Genomic DNA, 16,894 nt, shown 5'->3' on the forward strand with positions numbered 1-16,894 from the left:
TCCAAGTCCATAGTTCTGGGAAAGTCTCTAAATGCACTAACTTTGCTTTTTTGCTTCTGTAGTTCCACTTCTGGATAACTGTTCTTGCTAACTGAAGTATGTCAACCCATGATAGGGTTTTTGTGCTTTTTAAGCTTACCCTGAGAAAGACTCAGGGCTACACTGGGATCCCAGACCCCCAGTGTAGTTGCTGGCTGGCTAATAAAGACTTTCTACTGGCCTAAACCTGAGTCTGAGCAGTCTTCTCTGGTGGATACCCCACAACAACAACAACAAGCATGGCAGCAGGCAGACATGGCAGAAAAGGCAGCTGAGAACCCATATGTTGAGACAAGGACCACAGGAAGAGAGAGATTCACTAGGAGAGGCATGGGTTTTTAAACCTCAAATGAGCTCGAACCCCAATGACCTCCTCCAACAAGGCCACACCTCCAAATCCTTCCCAAATAGTTTCATCGACTTCAGAAAAAGCACTCAATATATGAGCCTATGGGGCCATTCTCATTCAAACCATTACATGTGGCAAGTGTGGGTAGGTCTTGGAAATTGTCTTCCTCTCATTGCTGTTTACACCCTGGAGATGTAACCATCTTGTTAAATAAGAAACACAGCCAATTGCAGAGTGAAAAGCCACGAGGTCAGAGCAAGAGCTGAAAACCTTACCCTTCACTGCTTCTGCTGTCTTTCATCTCCGCCAGAGAGCTACTTCTGTGTGTGTTTTCTTTTTATAGACTTCCTGTTCTGCTTTCTCATTGGTTGTAAACCCAGCCACATGACCTCCTCGTCACTGCCTGTCTGTACAGACCTCCAGGTCTTCTATGGTTGGTATTGAGATTAAAGGCATGTGTTGCCATGCTGGTTGTATCCTTGAACACACAGAGATCTGCCTAGCTCTGCACCACCACCGCCCAGCTTCTGCTATGGCTTGTTCTGACCCCAAGGCAACTTTATTAATATACAAATAAAATCACATTTTACAAATATAGTATCACCACAACCCCCCTCAGGCCAGGCTCGTGTATGTATACACTTAGAAACGTACTAGGAACTCATTAGAAGTCCATTGACAACATATTTGGAAAATACAGAAATCTTTTGATGATGAGTTCATTTTCTTTACAGGAAAAAACTCCAAGTTTAGTGAGAATTGTTGCTTTCCTGCAGGCCTGATCTTGCCTAGACAGAGCATGGATACATAATTGATAGGGGGATAGCTACTCCCTCAATCACAAGCCTTCCAGATATTATGAAAAATAGTTACCTTAACCATTTTTGCCTTTATGGATCCCAATTTCATCTTTGCACTATATCAAAACTAGTGAACTTTTGGTGTTATAAAAGAAAAAAAAACAATTCAGATATTTTGGTGGTCATAAGACAGCTGAGAGGAACCTTAGGAAAACAAGAAACCTGAGCTCGGACTGTGGGTGGCACATACATTTAATCCCAAGATGTCAGAAGCTGTCTTGGAGTGGCTATTGCTGTGATGAAACACCATGACCAAAAGCAACTCAGGGGGGAGAGGGTTTGTTGGCTTACACTTCCATGTTGCTGCTCATCACTGCAGGAAGTCAGGACGGGAACTCAGACAGGGCAGGAATCTGGAGGCAGGAGCTGATGCAGAGGCCACGGAGGGGAGTTGCTCACTGGCTTGTTTCCCCTGGCTTTCTCAGCCTTCTTTCTTACAGAACCCAGGACCACCACCAGCCCAGGGATGGCACCACCCATAATGGGCTGTGCCTTCCCACATTGATCACTAATCGGGAAAATGCCTTACAGCTGGATCGCATAGAGGCATTGCCTCAATTGAAGTTCCTTCCTTGATGACTATGGCTTGTGTCAAGTTGACATAAAACCAGCCAGTACAGAGGCTGAGGCAGGAGAATCAGCCTAGGCTACAATGAGGCCCTGTATCAAAAAAGCACCTATTTCCCCTAACAAAAAGAGCGGCAACCATCATCACACTATTATCATTACCATTACCACTACAACCACCACCACCGCCACCACCCTCTTCCCCAATAGGACACCACACCACCACCAAACAAGTAACTTCTAACTAAAATGGATTCATTATTTTCTTTGTTCTGTGTTTTATAACCATTCAAATACTCCTCTGTGCCAGTGTGGCTCATGGGATTCATTACAGGTGCTTGGCTTCCTCTGAAAGCCAGCAGATCTCCAGGAAGCCTCAGCAGGTGGTTGGCTGAGAGCCACTTGTCCTGGTGTGACCCCTGTGGACTCCTTTAGCCCTGGCAGTCTTTGCCTCCTGTTTATCTTCTCATCCATCCCCTAGAAGATAGGCTCCTTGGAGATTCTGTTCTTCCCCTGTAGGCATATATACATGATGGTAGAAAGGGTAAATCTGTCTGTAGCTATTGCCAGGCAACACACATTTACCCACATCTCCTTTAAAATGAATATATTTAGACCTAGAAAGTTTGCAGAGTGCATCCCTAGATTATCTGAGGCCTGGGTTCAACTGCCAGCACCAGGGGGAAAAACTTGAGTATTTTGTTCCTGGAACTCCAAAACTTCTTCCTAAGAATGACAAGGGAGTAAGACCATGCAAGCTCTTTTTCCTTATAGATTAATGTCTAAATCATATATGTAAGGGTTATAGTGTGGACAGAAAGGTATCCTGGCAGCTGGGAGTCAAAGAATACCACATAGTCACACTGCACAACAAACCTTACATAAGAGACTTATTGGGAGGGAACAAAACCAGGAGGGCGGCTGCCTCTGCTCGAGTGAGAAACAGCAGCAAATTGAACAGGATACAAGGCTTATATAGAGTTTCTTGGGAAGTAGGTGGAACTTTTCAGGGTAGAGATTGGTGGGATCTCATGTCCAGAGACTGGGCTTTTTACTCTGTAGGGTGGGGGGCAGGGTCCAGCAGTTAGGGCAGTTAGAGTATTCTGTGGGTGGAACCGGGCAGTTAGAGGTCTTTAGGGGGAGCTCGCCTGGATACTCCTGTGGCTAGAGGGGCTTACACTATATGTTAGCAAACCAGACAACAATAAAGATGAATTCCAGGCACTGTGGAAGCAAAGCAAAATGATTTATGATTCTCTTACACAAAAACTCAGAAGCCCCACTGTCTTCACACATTCTTAATTTCTGAATGGAAACTACCATCTTCTCTCCTGTCTAAATAGAACATCCGAACAGGCAGTGACCATATGATCTAAGGCCTTCATTTGGAGGGAGAAGAGATGAGTTGACACTCTGTTGACACTTTTGAACTGGGGCTGTAAATGAGGAGACTTATGGTCATCATGAGCTCATCTAGAGTTGAAAAGTATAATGGAAATGGTATTTGTTTTTATTTAGCATATATCATAGAGTCTGGGTGAGCCACAAGCCCAGCCATCCCTGTTCTGAGGTATCATGAAGGGAGATCTCAATATGGGCAAGAAAAAACCTTGAAAAACTCACCAGTAGGGAGCTGGGGAGATGGCTCAGTAGTTAAGGGGTTGTGAAGGATCAGAGTTTGGATCTCCAGAACCATGTAAATACTGGGTTTTTACATGGGTTTTTACAGAGGACCCTGTCTGTAATCCTAGCACTTAGAAGGCAGCCATCAATGATCCCTGGATCAAGCTAGCTACCTATCCCAGCTCTGTCAGTGAGCTCTGGGTTCAATGGAGAGACTCTGCCTCAATGAATATGACAGAGAAAAATTGAAGAAGATTTCCAGTGTCAGAACCCCGGCTCTACATTCAGATGCACACCTATGCACATCTACTTGCACACACGTGAGCCTCCCACAAGCATGAATACAATCATGCATACACACTGTATACACATAAACATGCAAAAGGGAGAAATCCACCTGTGTTAGTTACCTCTGTCATTATAACAACGTCCCAGACAAAAGCAGCATAAGGAATCAGTTCACAGTTCAGGACTGTAAGCCATCACAAAAGGGAGGTCAAGGTTGTAGAAGTCTGAAACATCTGGTCATATTGCATCAATGAATGCTATTCTCAGCTAACTTCCCCTTTGTATGGAGTCCAGGATCAACCGAAGCCTAGGAACGGGGCAATGTTCAGTCCTTTAGGGTGAGTTTTCCCACCTTAATTAACCTAATCAAGAAAATCCCTCACAGACATGTACAGAGGCTAACATAACCTAAATAACCCATCGCAGATATACCTGGAGACTTGCTCTCTAGTGCTGTGTAACCGTTTCCCCCAAAATGGATGCACTCTATTCTGAAGGGATGCTCTTTAAGACAGGACATATAAAACTCAAAATACCCCCAGGAAGTCCCTAAAACTGAGCAGATTTATTGAAACCCTCCCTCTCCAAGAGTATAGAAGCAATAAAGACTTCTGAGAGTCACTCTCAAACAAGACAAGCTGCAAAGAAGACGCCCAGACAAGCCCAGCCACCTGGAAGAAGCAGAGAACAGAGAAGCAACCTGGCAGAAGCCAAGATTCCTAGAAGACTCTCAGGCAAGCTGAGCTTCCTGGAAGAAGCTCAGACCAACTGAACCACCAGAAAAGGATCCTCTCCAACCTGTTGAGCTGACTGTAGGTTGGTTGTCCAGCTTCATGTGCCCAGCTCTTGTGAGCTGTTATTTATGATGGATGCGATACAGCTGCCTTTGAGTTATTTCTGCTCCTGTAAGTTAACTCTTCACCCATATTCACTTAACCTCAATAAAAATCACTGGTTCACCAAGCTGGACTTTGTTGGTATCCATGCCTTGGTCTATTGTCAACCCACCTCTATGTGGGGTGAGTAGGTGTTTGTCCACACCTTCCTTAGCAAGAGGGTCACACAACACCTAGGTGAAAACAGATCCTGACAAGATGACAGTCAACACTAACACACCACCTTCTAAGCCAATAAAAGGGAGAAGTCAAGTGACATTGCTTGTGTCATAGGAGAATCAGGACAGTGACTAAAATGCAACAAGGGAAAAACAGGAGAAACTTTGCAATATTTGGAATCTTCTTATTAAGTATGGAAGCTTGGCCTATAGCTTGGGCTTGTTCCTAACTAGCTCTTATAACTTAAATGAACCCATTTATATTAATCTACACTCTACCATGTGGCTTGTTACCTCTCCTCCTGCACATCCTGCTTGCTCTGTGTCTCCTGGCATCTCCTACACACCTCTACCCTCTATTCCTCTTCCTTTCTCTCTGCTCAGAAGGCCTGCCTAGCTATTGGCCATTCACCTTTGTATTACACCAATCACAGCAACACATCTTCCCACAGTGTACAAGTGTTCTGCAACACCTCATTACTTCCTGGACTACTGTCCTGGTTAATTTTAACTGTCAGCTTGATACAGCCTTGAGTCATATGAAAAAAAAAAAAGGCCTCAACTGAGTAATTACCTCTATCAGACTGGTCTGTGGAACCTTTTCTTGATTGCTGATTGATGTGGGAGGGTCAAGTCCACTTTGGATGGTGTCATTCCTGGGCAGATGGGCCTGGGTTGTATAAGAAAGATAAATGAGGCCAGGCGATGATGGCACACACCTTTAATCCCAGCATTTGGGAGGCAGAGCCAGGCAGATCTCTGTGAGTTTGAGGCCAGCCTGGTCTACAGAGCAAGATCCAGTACAGGCATCAAAACTACACAAAGAAACCCTGTCTTGAAAAAACAAAACAAAACAAAAAGAAAGAAAAGAAAGGAAAGGAAAGGAAAGGAAAGGAAAGGAAAGGAAAGGAAAGAAGGAAGGAAGGAAGGAAGGAAGGAAGGAAGGAAGGAAGGAAGGAAGCAAGGAAGAAAGATGAGCAAGCCAAGGGAAGCAATCCAGTAAGCATCATTTGTCCATGGTCCCTGTTTCACTTCCTGCCTCCAGGTTCTTGCCTTGAGTCCTTCTCTCGAGTTCCCTAGATGATGAACTATAAAGTATAAGATAAAGTAAATCTTCTCCAAGTTGCTTTGGTCATGTTGTTTATCACAACAGCAGAAAGCTAACCAGGACAGTGTCTGTAGGAGCCCCAGTACTGTGTGTGGCACCACACTTACACAAGTGGTTCTGAGCTACATCAGAAAGCCAGCTAAGTGTGAACCTGGGCGTGAGCCAGGAAGCAGCATTCCTCCAAGATGTCTACTGTACTTCAGTGGTGAGTGAGCTTCCTCACCAGAGGTTATGCTGTGTGGACCAACAGTCTTGCCTTCAGGCTTCTTGTCTTGACTTTCTGCCTTGATTTCCCTCAGTGATGGCCTGTGACCTGGAAGAGTTAGGCCAGATACATCCTTTCCTTCTTTAAGTCGCTTTTGGTCAGTCTTTTTAATCACAGCAAGAGAAAGCAAACCTAAACAACGTCCCGTGGACAGCCTGTAACCCTCAGGAGACACAGGCTGCATGGTTTGTCACGTTCTGATGGAGAGCAGGGGAAATCTGACCACTGGTTCTACAAGGCCGGTTTGGCCCAGCAATCACACACATAAACTGTGAAACTTTCCATGTAGCCAGTCGATCCATGTTAAAGCACCAAGCGGGCATAAGACTGTTCCAGAAAAAATAATCGGAGTTGCAACTTTGGAACTGTGTTAAGTTTCCTTTGAGAGTAATGCAGCTAATTTGGGTGTCACGTTCATTCGAGGCACCCTGACTTCCAGCGCTTCCGAGTCACTGATTTGCATATGTGTTAGAAATGAATAGATTTCCTGGCCTAGATCTCAAGTTTTTGTCTCTTCCAAATCCTTGGTTTCCTCCTGAGAAGAGTTTTAGCATTTAGTTGGCTGATTAAATTCTTTCAGAAGTATAAAGAGTGTCTTAGAAATAGGAAGTGTGGTGACTCAGGCGGGTCTCTCACAGCTGACAATGCTACCACAGGAACACATTCCAGCCTAGAGATGCCACCTCCAGGGAGAGAGAGGGCTTCTTAGAGTGTGGAGGCTTTGTGGGTGATGGAGTGTCTTACGTACTTGCCTGTGGGCTGTGCGGACCACACATAGTGTTCTCCCTCTGAAGTGGAAGGCCTCATTCTTCCTCCTTGCTCAGCCCACCCTGGATTATGCTTGCTAACATTTAAAGCCACTTCCTGACTCAGAGGAATATTTTCAGTGGGCTTGTAAAATGTGGTTTTTACCACATTATGTGGGAACACAGTGTGTCCTTTGAGCCCTTGTGAATTAGCCAAGAGCCCATGACTGAAGGGAGTACTGTCTACAGGCACAAGCCCTGTGTCGGTGTGTCTATGTTTCTTTCTTGGGAACTACAATCATTTAACACTTGGGAGTCACCATCTGAGCACAGAAGCTATTCAGATGTATGGTTGGATGCATTTTGCTCTTGGGTCTCAGGCAAGAACACAATGGAGTATGTACTAGAATCCCATATACTTAATAGTCCATTCTGGAACAAGCTTTTTATTAATATTTTCTGAGATGTGACCTCTTTGTTAGATAAATTTAAATCAAAGTAACACATTCAGTGCCAGGCATGGAAGTGCCTGCCTATAACCTTAGAACTTAAGGGGTAGAGGCAGGAGAGTTATAAGTTGGAGGCCATCTTAGGCTACATAGTCAGACTCTGTATCAAAACCCACAAGCTGGAGAGGTAGCTCAGGGCTAGAATGCTTCCCTAACATGTTCAAGGCCATGTGTGTGATTCCTGAGCATTGCAAGAAACACATAAAAACACAAATCAAAAACACACAGAAAAGAAAATAGCTATATTGGCATCCTAGCTATCCATGTTCTAAAATACAAACACAGGTTCCTGTGAAGGAAAATCCTCTTCCTGAATTCACTATTTCTTTCTCTTGTCACTTGTGACTAACATCTTTTCATCTCGAATGAACATGGTGGTCTCCATCCAGAATTGTGGCTTTATGTTCATCTTTAGCCATTTTCTTTGATCTAGGTGGATTTTAATTTAAACATTGTTCTTTAGTTCGTAGAAGTAGAGCCTGCAGGGGGATTAGACAGTATAGTTGAGGAAGAACTGGATGTGTGTGCTGTTGTCTACTTTCAGCCATTGATAGATCTCAATGGAAACAGAAAGAAAAGAGAGTATTGGAAGGATGAAAAAAAATACATCTACCTCTGTCAAACTGATAATAGCAGTGGGGGCTGGTGTAGGACAAATGTGCTTTTAGGAGTCCATGTTATTTTAGGGCAGGAGTTTCCAAAGTGGGTTCCATTACAGCAGCAATTAGTATCTGGGAGTTGTAAGAAAAGAGAGCTGTTGGGCCTATCCACAGGCCTGCAGAAATATATATTTAGTAAGTCTCCAAGCAATTTTGTAGTGTGATAAAAGCTTAGAAACACTGATATAGACAACAAGGTAGACAAATGCATACAAACTGAGCTCTCTCTTTTTTTTTTAATAGATGGATATTGCATAGAATATTTATGTAACCGTAGGGTGCCTGCAGTGGTTTGAAAGAAAATGACCCCCAAAGGGAGTGTGTAGTGGATAGCCATCCCAGCATTGGCCTGGAAGTTCCAACCCCCATTGAGGCTTCGGTGATGGTCACGCCCACAAGGCAGGGCTGAGGAGGAAGCGGAAGACCAAGGATCGGGAAGAGGTCACTCTCTTGGTTTCCGGACTCTGGACGCTGGAGGTAGACCGAGCAGAGTTCTCCAGAGAACACGGCCGGACTGCACTATACCCTTGCCAGACCCTGTAACCTACCCCCTCATTTGTAAGTACCCCACAAAATAAACCTCCCTTTTAACTACATGGAGCGGCCTTAATAATTTCACCAATAGGAGTGGCATTATTAGGAGGTGTGGGGGCAGGCTTTGAGGTCTCTTTTTCTCTAGCTTCACTCAGTATGACAGTCAGTGGACTTCATGTTGCCTGCAAGATATAGCACTCTCAGCTCAGCACCACATCTACCTGCACACCACCATGCTCTGCTTCATGACCATAATGGACTGAATCTCTGAAACTGTAAGCAAGCCACCCTCAATGAAATGTTTTCATTTACAAGAGTTGCCGTGGTCATGGTGTCTCTTCACAGCAATAGTAAACCCTAACTAAGACAGTGATTAACTGTGGTAACAACAGGGATGAGATGGTATGACTGATACAAAAGAAACCCGTATTTAGGACAAAAACCACATTTTTAAGCCTGAAGCATGAGGCAATTTTGTCCACACCCGCTGGTGGTGAGAACAGTACAGACTGAGGAGCACAGCTTTCCTAGCTCACATGTGAAGAATTCTCCCTCTTCTATCAAGGCAGGGAGATGAAATGCCTATCGTATCTTAAAAAAAGAGAGACATGGCACTGAATGGTGCTTCATATTTTCTAAAGCAAGTGCAAAATACAAATTTTATGCAAAAGCATTTTCATATACAAGTGTGTTTTCAGTATGACCAATAGGCATGGACCAGGAGTAGACAAAAGTACCTGCAGAGATCCTGCAATTCTTTATTTCATTTCACTCCAAGATCTGTATGCAGTTTCCCAAAATTCTTGAGCAGTTTATCCTAACAAACTATATGCCACAGAATCATCAAAACAGCTTTAGATAAGCAGAATAATAATGGCGGTTATAATGAAAAAAAAGTCTCAAGTCTCTTAGACTGGTCTCAAACTCACTTTGTAGCTGAGGATGACCTTGAACTCTTAATCCTCTTGCCTCTTCTTCCAAAACTATAGAACTACAGGCTTGTATCATCATGCCTAATTTGAGAAAAATAAATTTAATGTATTTGTAGATGCATATGTTTATGTAGATTAAGTAGAAAAAAACATTCAGTGGTATGTATGCCAAAATTGTAATTTTAAATCTTCCCCATTCTTTCTGTTACAGAAACACAAACCAAAAATAAAATAAAATGAGAACTACATACTGTTTAAAATGTCTAGAACTTGGTATGAATGTTTGCTATATCAAGGTTGAATAAAACTACTTAAGTGAATGAGATGACTGAGTGTAGTTTATTAAGGATATATCATGATCATATATTACCCTGATTACAACACTTCACCTGAAAAATGTTGGCTACATTTCTTGCCCTTCACTCTGTTCAAAAGTCAATCAAAAAATTCAGTGTGAAATCAGTTCTGGCCATGGCATAATTTATCTTGTGCTTGCTCCTGGCCTCTTTTCTTCACATCTCAGCCCCTGGCCTTTTAAATAGCAGGGCAGTGCCTCCCATCTCTCAGTGATGACTCAATGAATACTTTTTATTCATCAGAAACAAGTTTGCTAAATTTTCTTCATTCCTGTAATCTTATGAAAACAGACATTTTGATATCTCAATAATGAAATCTATTGAACTGTTTTGGTATTAGGTAGACTGTGTGTGTCTCTGTTTGTATTCATACGTGTATATTGTGTTAATGACTCTTAAATCCAACACGGTGATGTGCTAACTCTTACAAAGTACTTGACTGAAATGGTCACAGCTGTTGTCGGGACATCCTGTTAATCACATAACCACGCTGTTTTGAAAAGGTGAAAATAAATTTTGATAAAAAACAATCATCATCAGTTTTCCTCTTCCTCCTCCTCCTCCTCCTCCTCCTCCTCCTCCTCCTCCTCCTCCTCCTCCTCCTTCTCTCTCTCTCTCTCTCTCTCTCTCTCTCTCTCTCTCTCTCTCTCTCTTAACAACAATTGAATATTTGCATGAACAGTTTGGTAAACTTTAAGGCCACTCCATGTTTGACCAGTAATTAGAACTAGACATTGTTTCTACTTCATACCACAACTTGAAAATGGACCAGACTTTACAGTATTCTTAGCTACTATCTATCTTTATTTAAATGTTTAGATTTTTTTTCCTGGAAACTTGAGTGCTTAAAATCAGCTCAGACTTACTGTTTGGGATAATAGAGTCTCAGATCCCTAGTATGCAAAATTATGACTATGAATTATAAATGTCAGCAGCAAAATCCTCCAGAGAAATCTGACCAACGCCTTCATTCCGTTCCCAAGATCACATCTCTCACTGCTTTTGGGCATATGCATGTGTACTGAGTGTCTTCCCTTATTGATCACCTTGTCCTTTGAGAAAGTCTCTCCCTGAACCTGGAGCTTGTTGATCAGTTCAACTTGCTGCGAGCAAGCCTGAGGATCCACCAGTCTCTTCTCCCCTTGTTCTGGTTTATAGGCGCACACTGCCACATGTGGCTTTTTTTTTCCATGTACATGCTGGAGATTCAAACTCAGGTCCTCACACTTGTGCAGCAAGCACTTTACCCACTGAGCTACCTCCCCAGCCCATATCATTACATCTTTTTGAAGTAAGTAGCAAACATGCATGAATTGGAAAGTGCATAGACTCCCAGAGGTCCGTCTAGCACTCTCTTTATCAAAGGAACAGCTACCACATTTCCAGCATGACTTATAACAGTCTCCTAGGTGGCTTCAGAGGCACTAAGGGTACACAGAGGAGACTGTTCTAATGAAGGCATGCATGCTGGCAGGGACCACATGCAAGCCGGGCTGGACTGGGGAAGGAAAGGCAGGCCTTCTTTGGGCACCTCCTAGCAGGGCCAGGCAGGATGTGTTCAGGAGGATACACAGGTTCTGGCATGCATTTTTCTTTGGTAAAGGCTGTGAGACTGGGAGATGGTCATCTGGGAAAGGACAGGTCATGTCAGAACACTGTGGTAAGGGTCTCTGTTGACAATGTGAAGTGTGAGATATCTTAGGGGTTTTTTTTGTTTGTTTGTTTTTCAATCCTCCCTACCACTCCCGCCTTTTTCAAGCACTACCACATCAGAAGCATGGAAATGGTTGACGTCACAATTTTACCTCACAGGACAGCTGGCTCATTGGAAACCACTCTCAATGGACAACCCAAGAAATAATTGTGCATGGCTGGAATCTAGGCAGAAGTATGCTAAATTCTCGTTTCAGAAAGGAAGGCTTCAGAGTGTCTAGAGTGGCAGATCTCATGGCTGAAACGGGAAAGTGACTCAGATGAGGCTGCGGGGCTGGCTGGCTGGCTGGCTGGGTTTCTCTCTCTCTCTTTCTTCCTCTCTTCCTTTTATCTTGAGACAGGGTCTCACTATGTTGCTCAGGCTGGCCTGGAACTTGCTAAGTAGTCCAGCCTAGCCTTGATCTCTCCGTCTTCCCAATTGTCTCCCAAGGGCTGGGCTTACAGGTGTGAGCACCATGCTAAGGGTTCATCCTGGGATTTTTACTTTGAGGCATTGGGAGCTGAACTGTAGTTTCTAGAGATTTCACAGAAAATTCATGTTTTTAAATAAATCTTCTGCAGGCGGGCTGGGGATGTAGCTGAGTGTGCTGGCCTACCATATACAGTACCCTGGGTTCCATCCTCAGCACTGTAGAAGGGGCAAATAAAATAAGGTAACATGTCATTTGTTAGTGATTAGGATAACTAAATAAGTAATAAGCTTTTCAATACAAATAGGTATAATATTCTAACCCACATCCACAGGTTATTCGTGAGACACACAACTATAGTAGTCAGACGTCTTAAGAAGTAAATACAAAAACAAAGCCTGGTACCTTCCACACTCCTACCCTGGGAATATATACTTTAAGCAGTTAAGTTGTTGCCATGATTAGGACCCATTTTTTTTTCTTCTTCTTCTGGTTGCTATATAAGTTTTGTTGACTTTCAGGCACAATAGTAGATCTCGATAATTATTTCTAGAGAATTCTTTGGACCAGAACATGGCTTACTGTAACTATATGTTATTGTCTCTTTTGAGGCATTAACTTTGCAGGAGGTGCATAGTGTTTGCTTTTGGGGGGCAGAGCCTCTCTGTGTAGCCCTTGAATTCAGATCATCCTGCCTCAGTCTCCTGAGGGCTGGGATTCCAGATATCATGGCCAACCCAGAAAGCTGTTAATTTTCCTGATTGAAACCTTCTAACGTCAGGATTGAGAACTTGGCCCCTGCTAAACAACATCAGGACTCTGATGATCTTCCTGTTGTGCCCGTCAGAAAGAGGGGATTCCCTAACACAATGTCACGTGTACTCTACCACAGACAGAATTCTAGATAGAATTCCATGACATGACACAGATCCAAAATCCCTTCAGACTTCAGGCGTGACCCATTATTTGCAGTTAGTACCTGTTATTTGCTAGCCATATCCATCTTCCAGGTGAGTCCAGCTAGAAGTAGAGACTAACCTACCTGCTCCATAGCACGTCCTGCCATTCTCCTGGCTATAAACCACCACCAGTCCAGCCAAGAAAGCAACACGCTGTGTTTCAGGGAGGATACAGAAGAGAGAAGTTTATTTTACACCATCCATCCAAGAAAACAATCGCCATAAACCAGTGCAAAATGTGCAACCAAATCAATAAGTGTGTCTTAGCTCGGAGAGCCCAAATTGGTGATTTCTTCTCCCGGTCCTTGGTGGACGCTGCCCCTCAGCTTCAACCAATTTGTAGCAGGTTATTTTTACAATTCAAACCAGGATGTGTACAAGGGACGGGGAAAAACCATACCGAATGGATGATAAGTGATCAGTGCTTAAAGTAATACAAGGGACAGCACGGCGGGCAAGAGTCCACAGTTTCAATAAATACAAGTGTAACAAGCATGGGTGTGTCTCAACTTGGTGGAATTAGTCTGCATAATAATTCAGCATCATAGAAAATCTAGCAGGGCGGCTGAGCAGTGATTAGCGAAATGTTCACAATAACTTGTGCCCTTGAGCCAGTCTGCAGTTAATGCATTCTGTGGGTTCCAAGGCATCCGTTCTCTGCTTTCTCCCTCCCTGGCCATCCCTCCACGAGGGGAGGGGTGAAACTGGCCAGCTTGGTAGTGGCATCCCTTGAGGAAGGACGTTTGCTCAAGAGCCAGCCGTCAGGGTCCAGTGTACTTGATACCAAGTGGCAAATTGGGACTTCATTGACGACATCTGTGCAAAATGTGCTTCTCTCCATTTTCCAAGAAACCAGTGTCTGTAACTTCTGTCCAGAGAACAGTGATAGCCTCTTGGGTCATTCCCTGTCACCACAAATGCCAAGCAACAAGAGCACATTTCAAGGACTCACACGCTGGGGAAGTGTCTGTTGTTGACTGCCTGGTGCCTTTTAGATGGACAGTTAGCCAGGGCCTCCCTGTCAAAGGCTTCAGGCAGGCTAGAACTATTGCTTGAAAAACTAGAAAGAATCTAGTGTGAGAGAGAGAGATGGTCATAGTGAACATGTGTGTGCTTCCCTTCTCTAACACTGTACCCCTCCCACCCCCAGGTGACGCCTTCAGGACTTTAGTGAGGTGTCCTTGGGCAGAAAAATGTCATGTCATGCATTTATTCCTGGTGGTCTTGCTCAGTGGTTTCCCAACTAAATGTTACATTCCCAACATTCCTGGGGTTCATCCCCAGGAGACTCACTACAATCTGTGGATCACCTATTCATCCAGAGCCCAGTGAGAGAAGACACAGGGGACCCCTCCACCTCTGAAAAGAAAAGTAAAGAAATGAAGAGCCCCCTCAAGTAAAACAATTCCCTAAACTCAGTAACCTAGGAGTCACCCCCAAACAAAATAACTCCAACATTTCCTGCCATCAGTGGACCCTCTCCTGTGTCCTCAAAAGTCTCTGGTCATAAATTAGGGTATCTTCTGTGAAATAACTTAAAAAAGGAGGGAGGATTGGAGTAAGTTGTGCCTGGCTCAGGCCAGTTAGCAGCCAGTTTTGTCTAGAATCTCAGTCACTGTTCAAAAATGGAGCTTGAAAATTCATGTGGATGTTGGTTGGGTCTTCACATGGAAGAGGAGAGACAGGAAGGGGGTGGGCAGGTGAGGGGGGCTGGGTGGGAGGTAGGACCAAGGGAGCTGGGAGCAAAGGAGGTGGCAGGGAGAGCCTAGGCCACCAGGACACAAGTGGAGGCCTGTGGACAGCATGGGAGAGACCGACCGACGCCATGCGCGGCCCTCAAGGGGCCGCACGACTCGGGTGCAGCCGGGTCTCGTATTGCACAGAAAAGGAGGATCTGAGCCTCGGCAGGTGGCCTGGCCAATCGTTAGTCCCCACACATGGGCAAGTTCACAAAGGTGAACACGTTGAACTCCGTCATGATGGAGAAGCAGAGGAACACGCCGTACAGGAAGAGGCACCCACACCCCAGCTTCTTGTCCAGCTGCCATTTGTTCAGGTGAACTCCAAATACCTGCAATGGGAAGAACAGATCAGAGGGTGCTTGGAGGGTGCATCTGGAGGGGCTTGTAGAGGGGGAGCCCTGAGCCTGCAACATCCTTGGAAAGTAGGAAAATTCAAGTTAAAAAGAGAGGGAGCCAGGACCTGCAGGCAACGGTCATCCTGATAACAAGTAAAAATGTCAGGTCCCCAAGCCCAGAGTGCTCTAGGTTCATCCCTGGGCTCCAGCCCCACAGTCCTCTGTGCTCAAGACAGGCTTCTTCCTCTTTTTCCAAGCCCTGGCTAGTGCCTGAGGATACCTTCTATATCCTTAAGGTGGTAGCTTCACCTAGCCAATTCTCTGCTACCCATGAATCTCTTCCCATTGCTGTGGATGAAGGTAAGGAAGTTGTCCACAATTTGTTGATTTCAAATAATTATTTCTCTCCCCTCTAAAAGCTAAGAGTGACATCTCTTATTTCCCAACTGGCTTGGTTGCTGTCAATCATGCTACCCCAGTTACCCCTGATCTCTGGAGATTTATGTCCTGGCTCATCCTTACAGTCTATCACTGCACTCTCAATGTCCTTTTCATGATTTTAACACTCTTAAGTTCTTGCATTCTGCATCAGTCACCCACTGGTGACTGAGTTCCCTGCTGTGCCTGTTAGCTACATTAAAATGAAATAAGGTACAAAATACATACTCTCAGTTGCCTTGCTTACTTCAGGTGCTTAATACCACACATCCAGTTTTTATCATGTAGTGCATACACAGCTCTTTCATGTGGGCAAGTTCTAGCGGACAGTGTTGTAACATTGGCCTTGTTATTACCAGTAGCAGAAACACCTGATGCCAACATTCCTATATTCCATCCTTTCCATCTTATTTTCTTGGGTACCACAACTCCCACAACTCTGCAAACCCCCAGGACCTAAAATTTTTGGACACCATCACTGTGGTGGTTTGAATGAAAATGGCCCCCATTGGATCATATATTTGAATACTTGGTCCCCAGTTGGTGGTACTATTTAGGAAGGATTAGGAGGTGTGACCTTGCTGGAAGAAGTGTGTCACTAGGGGTGGGCTTTAAGGTTTTGAAAGCCTATGCCATTCCCAAGGTTTGGCTCTCTCTGCTTCATGCTTGTGAAGCAGAGGAAAGGTACCAGCTATTGCTCTAGCACCATGCCTGCTTGCCTGCCTGCTGCCATGTTCTTCACCCTTGAGGGTCATGTACTCTAACCCTCTGGAACAGTGAGTTCCCAATTAAATGATTTCTTTTGTAAGTTGCCATGGTCATGGTGTTTTGTCTTAGCAATAGAAATGTATCTAAGGCAACCAGAGTCCCATGGGCTGTACCCATCTTGTCTCTTTCTTCCTTTCCCAACTCTCTCTTCATTTTGTCTGTTGTTGCTTTTGCAGAAGTCTCTGGTTTCTTTTTCATTTGGTTCCTTGCTTGGCTAATCCAGGAACCTTCAGTTCAAGTCATGCCTCCATTTGCTCATGTTGGATACACACAACTCACCACCTTGGCTGGATAAACAATGCCCACCCACACCAAGAGGGCTCACTGACCTTAGGTTGGTTGTAAATGCTTTAAAACTATCACTCTGGCCTCCCTAGGACTCAGCTTACCCTGTCCTCAGATGGCTGTTTTATATCTCATATTCTACCTCAGTCCATCTCTACTTCACTCATTCCCTTTCACAGGGCTCTCCCCACCATCTATCTGCCAAGCTTCTCTCCTATTTGGAGGACTCTTTCCTATCCTTATTTGCGGCCAACTCCATATGTACACTGGATCTTGTCTGTCATAGTGCTTAAATCTGTGTCCCTGGCAAGTTTCTTCTCTTTCTTTTTTTGTTACATTCCCTTTTCTACCCCTG

General features: G+C 44.3%; 1 protein-coding gene across 1 annotated transcript in view; it reads right to left on the reverse strand.

Moving 5' to 3' along the window:
• Positions 1-13,129: 13,129 nt before the first annotated feature.
• Slc24a3 (solute carrier family 24 member 3) overlaps positions 13,130-16,894 on the reverse strand; it is a 495,475-nt gene continuing 491,710 nt past the window's right edge. Inside the window, exon 17 of the mRNA XM_036184903.1 lies at positions 13,130-15,042. Within this exon, the coding sequence (XP_036040796.1) occupies positions 14,896-15,042 (147 nt within the window). The 3' untranslated portion in view covers positions 13,130-14,895. The remainder of the gene's footprint in view (positions 15,043-16,894) is intronic.

The sequence above is a fragment of the Onychomys torridus genome, chromosome 4 (genome assembly GCF_903995425.1).
Source record: "Onychomys torridus chromosome 4, mOncTor1.1, whole genome shotgun sequence".
In the NCBI taxonomy this organism is placed as follows: Eukaryota; Metazoa; Chordata; class Mammalia; order Rodentia; family Cricetidae; genus Onychomys; species Onychomys torridus.